General features: G+C 45.0%; 1 protein-coding gene across 2 annotated transcripts in view; it reads left to right on the top strand.

Moving 5' to 3' along the window:
- Positions 1-7,637, top strand: part of LOC132473459 (ryanodine receptor 2-like) — a 70,590-nt gene extending 62,953 nt beyond the window's left edge. For both annotated transcript variants that reach the window (XM_060073607.1, XM_060073608.1), the window contains exons 90-97: positions 1,779-1,839; positions 2,167-2,313; positions 3,314-3,448; positions 4,396-4,552; positions 5,102-5,166; positions 6,859-6,959; positions 7,175-7,226; positions 7,321-7,637. In XM_060073607.1, the coding sequence (XP_059929590.1) occupies positions 1,779-1,839; positions 2,167-2,313; positions 3,314-3,448; positions 4,396-4,552; positions 5,102-5,166; positions 6,859-6,959; positions 7,175-7,226; positions 7,321-7,416 (814 nt within the window). In that variant the 3' untranslated portion in view covers positions 7,417-7,637. The remainder of the gene's footprint in view (positions 1-1,778; positions 1,840-2,166; positions 2,314-3,313; positions 3,449-4,395; positions 4,553-5,101; positions 5,167-6,858; positions 6,960-7,174; positions 7,227-7,320) is intronic.
- The last annotated feature ends 5,435 nt before the right edge of the window (positions 7,638-13,072 follow it).

The raw sequence follows: 13,072 nt of genomic DNA, 5'->3' as shown, positions 1-13,072 counted from the left end.
GCAAAGAGAAACAGATCTTTAACTTGTGATGCTGCAATGCACTATCTTAAGCTAAAGGATAGGTTTGCCATTTCTAACAAATGACACAGCAACACTTTACATTAAGGGTACAATAATAATAGGAAAATGCAATAAAAAGCAATAACTAAAAGCTAATTTACAGTTAACTATCTGTCCTGTGATCGTTTACTAATGGTTCTCAGTTGCACTAAGGTATTCTCATTTATACATTATTTAATTATCAGGGTTAACCTGAACCCTAGGCTATAGATGAATGCTTATTACTGCATTAACAAATGTTAATGTATGTCAACTTATTTTAAAGCAGCGGTTCCCAAACTGGGGGTCCGGAGAGATGGGCCAGTTTGCATATTAAAAAAATAAATAAAATAAAAAAAATATAAAATAAAAAAAATATACGAATAATTATATGAAACATTATGATAAAATACTGGCGTCAGAATAGGCTTTTAATGCACAGCCACTTTGCAGAGAGAAATCCACCTTTGAAAAAAAATAAAATAATAATAATAATAATAATGGTGATGATTACTACTGCATAATAATAATGATAATAATAATAATAATAATAATGATTTTGAATGTTATTATTATTATGCATAGTAACACATAGTTACATAGTTAGTTACTACATAGTGCACTAAGTTGGGGGGGGGGGGGGGGGGGGGGTGCTGTCGCGCGGGGCGGGGGGTCGCGAAAACAGTCTCAAGTCCAAAAGGGGGTCCCCTGAAAAAAAGTTTGGGAACCACTGTTTTAAAGTGTTACCAATTGCACTCCACTAATAGCTCCTGAACATTCCCTACAGCTCCTTTTAAAACTAAACCTAAATCCAACCAGATGGTCACCAGATTGGTGACAATAGGTTTTTTTTGACACTGCAAGAAAAAGCTCAATCAATCCCTGATTTTCCTGATGCCCATCACAACTTCTGTCTCGCACTTGTACGACTGTCGATTTGCCTCCTGTCCCTCCCCATACCTGGCTCCCCGACCCCACCCTGTTGTTGCGTCAGCCATGAACCTAACACGCCACGTGCAGCTCAGCAGATGGCCATCGCAGAGAGCAATTTGCAATCACGGTAGTAATAAGGTATTCTCTCAGCAGACTGTAATAAAACTGTGTCTGCACAAAGCCAATTACCCATCGGTCGGCGAAAGGGGAGATTCATACGACTAGAAACGGGGAAACTGATTAGGTTGATGTGTCCCCTGTTGGCCCTTGCTTTGGAGAGCAGCGCGAGGGGGAGAGAGGGAGAGAAGAGAGACAGCAAGAGAGATGGTCACACAGCAAGAGACAGAGAGACAGAGAGAGACAGACAGAGAGAACGTGTGAGCCCCCTACTGAGCGTTAATAGGACGGGCTGTTTGGGTGCCCAGCATCTGTTTTCTGGATCCTGATGGATTCAATGTATTGAAGCACTTTAGGGACGCCATGTTTTCACTCTGTGCTATGAGGGGGACTCCACATCTTTATTCTGAACCTGTGTTGAAGGCACTGTACTTTTGTGTTTTTATATGTTTGTGCATGTGTGTCCGTGGGTGTGCGTGCGTTTAGATTTGCACGTGTGCGTGTGGCGAGTACACGTGCCCTTGTCAGTGGAGGGGAGGTCTCAGAACGCTGTGTCTCTGAGAGGAGAGACGGTACAGGACATGTTGGATATGAGACAGCCTGTGAAATCACGGCATCAACGGCCCGGTTTGACCGCCGCAGACGTTGAGACATAACGTCCCCTGAGCATGGCACTACTTGTGTTTCAGATGCTACGCCGTTGACCTCAAGTACCAGGTCTGGAAACTGGGGGTGGTGTTCACTGATAACGTAAGTCGACCTGAGAGATGCATCCTTTAAGTGTGTACTATTAGATGGCTTTTAGCTTGTATAGATGGTTACCATATTTATCCCTTCAAAATCATATATGATCTTATTTTCCATGTTGGTATTTTCTGTTTTGTACGATTCATTTCTACACAATAATCTGTGTGTGTGTGTGTGTATGCGTCCTTGTATATATGCACGCCTGTGTTTGTGTTTGTGTATATATTCACGCCTGTGTGTGTGTGTGTGTGTGTGTGTGTGTGTGTGTGTGTGTGTGTGTGTGTGTGTGTGTGTGTGTGTGTGTGTGTGTGTGTATGTCAATGTGTGTAGTCTTTCCTATACCTCACCTGGTACATGGTCATGTCAGCCCTGGGCCACTACAACAACTTCTTCTTCGCCGTTCACCTCCTGGACATCGCCATGGGCTTCAAGACCCTGCGCACCATCCTGTCCTCGGTCACGCACAACGGGAAGCAGGTGTGTGTGCTCACACGCAGACCCGGGTAACTCCATTGATCCCCGAGAAAAGGATTTGTCACAGTGTCTCAGCTCAAGCCAGAAACCTCCAAGTTAATAGAATATAGGAATATTCTAATTATAGATTAAATATGCATCGTCCCGACAACAGGATGTAACAGTATATGCCTGCACATAAAGTGGAAGTATATAATCTGCAGCTCAGCGAATGGCTCTGAGTTACAGCGTGCGCGTCGGCACAATGTCACCACGTCCTATCAGGGGCCTCGCGGGAGCCTGCTAGCGTGATTGGCAGTAGCCATGATTGTGTGCACGCGTCCTTTACCATTTGAAGTCAAACTTGTGTGGGTGTGTGGGTGTGGGTGTGTGTGTGGGGGGGGTGTTGCTAGCCAATTTGATAAGGCCGAGCCGCCAACTCTTGAGCTGTGGCTGCTGCCAGCTCGGACATGACGGCCCGTAACCTTCCTGAAGATGGAGGGCTGGGCGGTTAAGGTCTCTGGTCGCGCTGAACGTGTGAATGTGACTCTTTCTGTCCCTGTCTGCCTCTCTATAGCTCGCTCTCTCTCCATCTGGAGATGGGCACACTATGAGGGGGTATTATGGTACGGGGATTTGCATGTACAGTATATTTAGATTTGTGCTTAAGGGATTTCTGTTATTATCAAATCTGTCTTCCAGCCCATCTGTACCTGTGTGTGTGTGTGCGTGTGTATGTGGTAAGTGTAAGTGTGTGCGGCCCTGTGTTCACGTGGGCTTTTATGTCGGTGAGTGTGTGTCTGTGTGTTTGTATGTGTGTGTGTTTGTGCGTTCGGCGTGTGCGCGTGCGTGTGTTTGTGTGCGTGTGTTTGCGTATGCACGTGTGTGCACGTTTGTGAGTGTTCGCGGCCCTGTGTTCACATGTGCTTTTATGTCAACGTGCGTGTGTGTGCGTGTGTGTGTGTGTGTATGTGTGCGTGTGTGTGTGTGCGTGTGTGTGTGCGTGTGTGTGTGCGTGCTCCAGCTGGCCCTGACGGTGGGCCTGCTGGCGGTGGTGGTGTATCTCTACACCGTGGTCGCCTTCAACTTCTTCCGCAAGTTCTACAACAAGGGCGAGGACGGCGGCACCCGGGACATGAAGTGCAACGACATGCTCACCGTGAGTACGCAGCGGCAACACACACACTCACACACACACACACACATTGTCTCTCTCGCTCGTTCTCTTTTCAAGCAAAGCCTTCACCCAAACCAAAGTTTCCCTTCGTTTCCCATCACTCCTCTAACCCTTTAAAATCCGAATTTGAATCTGTGTTTAACCGACGCACACAAACACACACAAACACACAGAGACACACAAGCTTAGCTACACTCAAAGCGCACAGTGCGCTCATTTGATCCTGGCTTTTCGACGGACCCGAACTATCTTCTATCTCACGTCTGCTCCGACTGGGTGGTTTGCTCTGGGCTCTGATGCTCTGCCCCCCTCCTCTCACGTTACAGACCTCTGTCAGAGATCCCCCGTAGTTACGGTTATCGACAGGCCCCGCCCTATCCCAACCCCAGGTCCTAGATTCCCCCAGGTCTATCTTAAGCGTGACGGACAAATGCTCTTCCAGTCTTTGTTTGGAGCCAGAGATACGTTGACAACATCACCGCCCCGCCGCCCGGCCTATTCTAATGCGCTCCCCCTGGCTGTCAATCAGGCCGCCAGGAGCACAGGGAGGGATAGCGTTTGACTCTCTCCCTCCCTCCCTCCCTTCCTCACATCCTCTGCCCATGGTTGTTGAGGCGAACATGTCATTGTTAAGGCTCGACTTCCTTCCCGGAACAACAGTTGGCTTTTATTGACGTGTTAGACTGGAGAAACAAAAACCGATTGCAGTAACGAACGGCCGAATCTGGCCTCTGAGATAACTAGCCCATCCCCTTACAGACTCATACTTTGTTACGTCTGTTTTTATGTGCATCGCTTCTCGAAAGCAAAAAACAACATTGCCTTGCATGTTGGATCAAAATGCGCACTGTGCTTCATAATTATGATTGTAAAAAAAAAGCCTGGAGCGTTTACCTCTGAGGCGGTGGTGCTGTTGTGCCGCGTTGCAGTGCTACATGTTCCACATGTACGTGGGGGTCCGTGCCGGGGGGGGCATCGGCGACGAGATCGACGACCCGGCCGGCGACGAGTTTGAGATGGAGCGCGTAGTCTTCGACATCACCTTCTTCTTCTTCGTCATCGTCATCCTCTTGGCCATCATCCAGGGTGAGTCAATCCCCCACTCTCTCTGTCTCTCTGGCTCTGTCCGTCTATCTGTCTCTCTCAGTCTGTCTCCTTCTCTGTCTATCTCTGTCCGTCTCGGTCTCTGTCTGTCTGTCTGTCTGTCTGTCTGTCTGTCTGTCTGTCTGTCTGTCTGTCTGTCTGTCTGTCTCTGTCTGACTGTCTGTTTGTGTATCTGTGTCTGTCTCTGTCTGTCTCTATTGGTTTCTGTCTCTATCTCTGTCTGTCTGTCTGTTTGTCTGTTTCTGTCTGTCTCTGTCTCTGTCTGGTCGGTCTCCGTCTCTTTCAGTCTCAGTCTTTGTCTTTATCTGTCTAGTCCTCTTCTCTCTTTGTTGCTCTGTCTCTCTCTCATATTCACCTTAACCTGTTTTCAGCCACAATGAGCACCATGAATCTTTCATGTGAACGGGTAGGGGGGGTTTCAGAGAGAGAGCTAGAGATCTAGGTAGTGTCTAGCACAGTAGAATGAAATAATGAAAAAAGTCCCACTTTACTTGTAAACACTGCATACAACCTGTCCATGCTCCACTGCAGGTTTGATCATCGATGCCTTTGGGGAGCTGCGCGACCAGCAGGAGCAAGTGAAAGAGGATATGGAGGCAAGAGAGGATTTCACTTATTAAGCATATTCACACACAAACACACGTTCGTATATGGAAGGTTCACATCTTACCTTAACCGTACACTGAGACAGCCCAATCTGCCATAGCCTTGCCTTCTCTCGTGCCTTTGTTGAACCATTCTTCTCCATCTGGAAGAGCAAATGCCACGATAAGGGACGCGTATGTTGAGCAATACCTTGCTTCTCACCTATGATCTCCCGGGCCTATGATCTGTCCCATTTCTATGGACAACTTTTTTGGACTCATATACAACATTTTGCTCAAACACCACACAATAGACAGCATCTTTCTTCATGCACCCAAACGGTAAACTGAAAACTGACTGAGAACAGGAACTCTCTGGGGACGTCTGGGAGGCTATTCTTGATTGAATACACTGTAGCTCTATAAATGCCAGGCAATCCTCAGTACAATTCAAGGTAGTTCCCAGACTCAATTATGTATATGTTTGGTTCAGATGTAACTGAGCCATGCAGGATTTGATAGGGCTGGGTTACGCCATTTCCTGAATCGATCGATCCGGCGTTCACAAAGTTTTGTGATTTAATATAAATTGATAGTGGTTTTCGGCTAGGAATATTTCAATTGCAATACCAATATGGCTTTTTTATGAAGTTTCTCAGAGAGCTGTAAATTGTACAAGAACCACCCTCACCTTGACCCCAAAGCAGTTACATGAATGTACTTTTTATTTACCATGCACACCACACTGCAGCGATCAATACAACATAGTGCGAGTGGTGCCCGAAGCCTGGCCACGTGAGACCAAGGGTTTGCTCAGACCAGATCAGACCAGCCAGTTCATCCATTCATTTGAATGGGGGTCGGGCATTGAAGCTCCAACTCTTTGAGAAACGCAACCCAGCGTCACGCTGCGATGGCCTCGTTAGCTGGGGATCAGAGTGGAAGATGCCCACGGGAAGAGGCACCCACAACAAACAACAACCCTTGAAAATGGGAAAGCATGAACTTAAAGGTTCCACACTAATGGGCATTTTTGAAGATTAGATTTGGTTTTTGCACTACTATGTCCTGGAAGTTCTGAAAACCAAAAACCTTGTCTTGGTAAATGTGTTCACGCATTTAGTTCGATTATTTAGTGTTGTTAAGCAACAATGTTGGTTTATTTACTGCGTAAAAAGGCAGCGGCCATGTTGTGGAACGCGAGTGTTCCCAATATCGTTATGCACGCGATTTGGGATCCCACAGATATTTGTTTATGCTGCATGCATAAATAGTTCCTCTGCACACACTGATTCATTATGACGGCAATCATCTTTGTACTGACTCCGAGCGGCCGTCGCCAGAGCTTGATGCGTCGTACACGGCTGATTCCCATGCCTTCTGAAGTTGTTTGGAAGGAACTAATACTGTTTGTTGACAGGGGGGATGAACAGGCAGTTAGATGGGAGGTATTTCATTAAGTCAGCAAACGTGCAATGCAGCGTTTATAGCATTGGATCATTCTTGTATAATTAACCGGTAATGTTATCTTTTTGTTGTGTTGTTGGAAACACTTCAAACGAGCGACGGAATTGATATTTGGAGAACTCAGGGCTCTGCTGAACCAATTCATTGAAACCAATCAGGAGTATTTCATATATATTTTATTCTGGATTCCTGTCGCAAAAATTAACCCAAAGCATGTGTTCTCTCTCTTTTCTGCAGACCAAATGTTTTATTTGTGGAATAGGAAATGAATACTTTGATACGGTCCCTCATGGCTTTGAAACACACACACTACAGGAGCACAACCTGGCCAACTATCTGTGAGTCTGTGCACAGGCAATTCACTTTTAAATTGCTTGCTTATTTTCATGAACATAATATCATAAGATGGATAATACTTTTTAGATCTTGAATGGGAAATTCGGCTATCATGAAAACCAGCTTTTAAATATATATATAAATGTCCTTTTACGCAAGCCAGATTTTCTAATATTGTGACTTATGGTGTTTGACGAATATTTTTCTTATGATCCAGATTTTTTATGATGTATCTCATTAACAAAGACGAAACCGAACACACTGGACAGGTAAGATCACGGTGTTATTTACGTCGCATGAATGCCGGTGGACATGAGTATCGATTACGGTTTGAAGGGTTTTAAAATGTTCTGCTTTTACCAGGAATCTTACGTGTGGAAGATGTACCAGGAACGCTGCTGGGAATTCTTCCCTGTGGGCGACTGTTTCCGGAAGCAATACGAGGATCAGCTGGGATGAGAAGCAGAGAGATCCCACCCACCACCTACCTCCCCCCATGACAATGTCATCACATCTGACCTTGGTGGGCTACATAAAGCACCCTCACCACTGAATCGGCTCCTGAGGAATATACATCTATCATGTTTTACATGTTGCCTTCGTATGATAATTGTTTTTGAAAAGATTGCAGTACTTTATACCAGTTATTCTTAAGCAATAAAATACGTTTCAATTTGAAAGTCCAATTTACTCCTGCGACGCGGGCTTCTGCATACCTCTCTTCTGCTCAGCCATTAGCCATCCTTTATTGATTTCATCTCACGACTCTTCATTTGTGCATCCTCATCTCTTTTTCTCCTCCCTCCGGATTCTTTCTCCTCCCTCTCATCTCTCTCTTCCTCCTTCTCTCTATTCCTCCCTCTTTCTCTTTCTTCCTCCCCTCCCTCTCTCTTCCTCCCCCTCTCTCTTCCTCCCCCTTCCTCCCCGCTCTCTTCCTTCCCCTCTCTCCTCCTCCCTCTCTCTTCCTTCCCCTCTCTCCTCATCGGGCGCCTCAGTGTAAAGGAATCTCGGTGCTTAGCGCAGTGATGGATGACTGCCTGGGTTCTATCTGGGCCTCCTCCCTGGGGAGTCTCCAGCCGTGACTCATAGTTGCGCGAGCCCGCGGCGACTTTTGTTGAAATTTTGCATCCAAAAGTCACAAGACTGATCCTGTGAATACAGAGCTACTAAGTGGCAAGGGATGTGTGTGTGTTTTGGGGTCTGTGTGTGGGGATTAGAGACTAGGTGCCACCTGCAGCTGTTGTCGTCTTTATGCAGACATGCAGACGGTTGAAACGGGGCTTGAACTCCGATACAGGTGACTGGAGGTGGCGAGCGAGAGCAGCTACTTTGCTGCTGGTTTGGCGGGTCTTTAAGGAATGATTTTTCCTGATGATTGAGGGGCTGATGTTGGACTTCCAGGAGACATTTAGGAGCCGTGTGAAATGTGCAAGGTCAACCCGAAAAAAGTGCAAATTTAATTAAACCCAAACCGGTTTGATTTCGTATAGTAAGAATTTGCATTTGCCAGATTCAGTTTAAATGGAACCATATGTGCCTGCTTACTTAAGCTTCCAAAGAGAAAGGAGGAGAAAGAAAATCTTCCTGTTTGTAAATCCTTTAACACCAACCGTCCACAGAATCGCCAGAAGCAATTCCATGCAGTTCATTTCATTATGTAAAACGGACACCATTTAACGTCTTGTACACAGGGGGTAAAAAAAATCCCTCTCAACATTTTTCTTAATTAACAATCCAATGCAATTTTTAATTTTAGGCAGAGGAACCATTATTATTCTGAATACAAATATGGTTAATGTCAGGGTTTGGGTAAACATGACCCTGTAGCCTATGGTGCTTTTTTATTGCATGACAACTTGAGACCTTTGAACGTAATTGAAATGTCCCCAAGTATGACAATCACACTCCACATCGCGCTCCTGAGCAGATATTTACATATAACCTATACTGCTGTTCTTTACCAGAGAAACCTCAGCCTAGAGACTGAATATATACATAAAATAGTAGAATGCCCTTTGAGAAGATATCAATATGTTTTGGTAAAACCTACATCCAAACACATAAATACAAACCCCAACACCACTTTTTATGGCTCTACTAAAAAAAATTGCTCTGGGTTTTACCGCATAGAAGGCTTCCAACAACTCCATTAGCAGAACACAATGTCCTTCGCAATGTCCTGCACCGCCAAGAATACAGTGTTGGCATCTGGGAGGATGGTGACCACCTCTATTACGGGTTCGTCAGAAGATGGATGCTCTCTCATCTCTGCGTTTCCGTTGTGGTCCTTTATTGGAGTTCAGTTTTAACTGAAAAGTAATCGCTCCAGACCTACCGAAAAAAGAAAGCTAAAATAGAATGTCTGGCAGTGGATAATGAACCCGCTTGGGCTGAAAAACAATCGGAATAGCAATGAAACTTCAAATTAAGCGTAACCTGTATCGAATTCTACAATAACACTGTGTGATGAATCGACGCGCAGAACTTGGGGAGGGGATCAGAATGAAAAATGCGAGCCTTCAATCGTTGTTTAGAATGAGTGAAAACGACACCGGGACCACGTACTCTTTGTCCCTCCAGCCCACCAAACCACTGACGCTGCTGTTCTGCTGGGCGCTGGGCTAATGCCATCCTCCTGCTCAGTGCTGAAGCTAATGCACCGTACGTGAAGGTCCTATCAGACACACACAGGTTGAGAATACAGTCCTACTCCACGCCCCCGCCGTCACTATTTATCCACATCAGCAACAGCCTTAGTGACATGGGGATTCAATCTCATTAAAAGTACATATCCAAGCCCTTCTGCATGGCTGGCTGACAGACCCGGTGCTTGGCGGGCCGTGTAGAGACCTTTAGAGGGGCAGGTGCTCAGACTGTGAGTCTCACCAGCTCAGGCTGAACACACTGCCATGTTGGGGCCATGTCAGAGCCACTTAAATAGCCCCGGGCCATGTCACTTCACTGTGACTTCCTGTTGCAGGGGGACAGACGAACTGTTGTTAGTTTGACATGAACCAACAGCGGTTTGAGGCACCCAGCCTTCTGAGAGACTCACGAGAAGGCGTCATCCGAATATTATTCTTATTTTGTCCTCCGAACTAGAAAAACAAACAGAGAGATATTGCCTAGCTTAGCACAGCAATATTTAGCCTAGCGAGCAGAGCCAGCGGTAAGGACCGCTATGTTATAATAACACTGATGTTTCACAAGTGATGCACGATTTGAAGGCGATGCTGTGTAAATTAATGGTATAAATGCTATAAATATATGAGGCCTTCACGGTGGACATGGAGGAGCTAAGGGGCCGATGCTCAGGCACCCTCAGCCCCCCCTCTCTGCGCGTGCTTAAGACCCTGAAACAGCCCGAGGGCAGCCTTAAGCACGGTAAAGACATGAAGAGTGAATCATCCCACTGTTTTGCACGACAGCGGAAAGACTGTATCTGATTCTGCTTTTCCAGATCAGTTTTGTAAGCGTCATAATAATTATATTGGCTGAATTTGAGAAATACCCTGCACACTGACTCAGATCACAGGCTTGGGTTCGCCGATGACTCATCACTGCTACTGCAATCGGCCTTTCTGTGTCAGAAGTCCTTGTCCTTATTCCTTCCCATGTGTCCCACGGTCGACATTCCAAGAAATGACAGACACTTAATATGTGTAGTTGCTTAGTATCCCTCACTTACTCAATTAATTCTAGGAAAACACACAAGTATTAGCAATTGAGCACAGATGGAATAAACTATACCATGTATGTGTTTTAATTGTATTATTCAACCTCATACACAAAATCCAACCGCTATGCCCATAAAGCTGGAATGATAAAGACAGCTGTGATGCAGGGGGATCAGAACTAATAGGATTGGCCATCAGACACCTGAGACTCCAGTGGGAAATCATTGGGATACACGTATCATTTGGAAGCCAGACAGGTCGGAATAATACCAAGATATTCATTTATGGATTGTTAACAAGCAGGAGTCATCTAGGAAATATTCACGGGCGGTTGGCTTGGCACGCATGAGAGGGAATATTGTTCTGGTGTTTGGAATCGAATTCCGGCCTCAATGTGCGGGAAGACATTGTCTGGTCATCCCCAGACATGCAGCCAGAGAGGTATGTCTATAAAAGCGGGATGATGAAAGTGGAATTGAGTGACAGTATTTAAGTTTACCTCAGGCAACATGGGTTATAAAGTAGACCTGTGCACTACTGACGTGTTTGATTGGAAAACTTCCTACACATTATTTCTGTGAGTCTCTGAATGCAAAAGTTATTCCCAGAGTCGATTCATCCATTGATTACTATCTTTTCAATTATAACTCTTTGAAATCTCTTAAAGCTTATCAGAGAAGATTAATCAAATGCGGTATACGGCAAATGATATTCTTACTTGAAAGATTAAAAAAAGATGAGTCCATATAAAGATTGTGATCAATTGATTATCTGTCATCGGCCAATTGATGAATCAGGGACCAATCACAGCAGCAGCACCGATCGCTGCTCCCTACTTCCTATTAGGTTAGATTCAACTTTACAGATTTTGTCTTGAATGTGTTAATATATATATTGTAGTTTTTGGGGTATACAACTCAGAGTTCAAAGACTTACCAAAGTCCTATTCTTGTTATTGCTGTCTCTATATCAATGCTGTCAGTCACTGCAGACATTGCAGTAGTTCTGTCCTTTTCTTCATTCAGAGGAGAATGAACAAATCGAGGGACTTCGCAGAGAACGGGCCATGAAAGACTATATCTTCATGCGTTCACAGCTAGGCTGAACGCAGTTTATTTGAAGTCCTGAGTATGTGGAGCCTCAGAGGGCCCTTAGACGGGGAATGATTGGTAAATGTCATCCCTTTTTTCTAATTTAAAATGAATCAATGCTGGGCTGAGATTGATCCGTGCACAGTTTGAACCGATGAGCACATCAGCCACCATCAGGTCTGAGATTGTACACGAAACGCTTCATATAGTGCACGTATATCGGTTCTCATCACTTCACGCGATTCCTTTACTTAAGGAAACGACTTAAAGGTCGGGAGATGCAAAAACCTTCACAACCTCGATGTCAAGATTTACCATAATTTGTAGGAGATAAAAAAGAAATGGCGATGGAGCATGTGAAATCTTTTCTATAAATTGTTATCTTTAGCTGACCCTATGGCTTGGCTGCTCCCCGTGTTGTATGGTGTCACTGTGCTTGACTGTACTTTAGCATTTCCCTTGACACACAGGTCCACCGTATTCTTGTGGTATATAAAACCAGTGTATGTATTCATCATGGCCTTGACTACCACACGCTGTATTGCAGTAAACCAATGGTGCAACTTCAACCATTGTTACTCCAGGAAAGCTCCAGGATTAGGAATCAGGGATCATCCCTTGTTCGTTCAGGTCCTGTGGCTCAGGGCGGAAAACAATATGCTGAACTGACTCAATTTGTTCTGGGGACTAATGGCAACAGTGATGTCGTGTACTATGCTCTATTTAGCATATGCATTTCAATAACCCTCCCGCCTTTCCCTCATCAGCTGGAACTCCTTAGTGTGCCTGTGTGTGTGTCTACACAAACCTTCACATCTGTGGAGTAGGAGGTGGGACAGGACACCCACATTTACATTTAAATTGGCCATCTCCATGCCAGGCAAAAGCCAATTACTCAATGAGGGCTTCGATGGTAAAACAAAAATAAGATCAGGAGACAGGACACACAGACTCTGTTGAGGTATCTCAATGACTTACTTTTGACTTCCTTTTGAAATACTTAGGTTGATGTCACTACCTTTCTAGATACCTAGGTTGATGTCCCTTCCTTTTCACCCTCCCCCCCTCTCCCCCCATGGTGTTCAGTGTATCTGATATCTCTGTTGATGTCATTTCCTTTTCAGATACCTAGGTTAATGTCTCGCCCGTCCCCCACCTATGGTTTACAGGGTATTTAAAAATTTTCAGCCACATTAAATAAGTGTAAATCAAACATGGAACACATAATGATATGTGTGGCATGAAGGTTGTATTTCCTGTGAACACCTCAGAAACCTACATTAACCAATTATATATTGAGTTATTCAGGAGCTAGGCAAAAAAACGCACACGTACATTGCTGCTCTT

Source organism: Gadus macrocephalus, chromosome 15, assembly GCF_031168955.1.
Source record: "Gadus macrocephalus chromosome 15, ASM3116895v1".
Taxonomy (NCBI): domain Eukaryota; kingdom Metazoa; phylum Chordata; class Actinopteri; order Gadiformes; family Gadidae; genus Gadus; species Gadus macrocephalus.
This window is presented reverse-complemented; position numbering and strand designations above follow the sequence as displayed.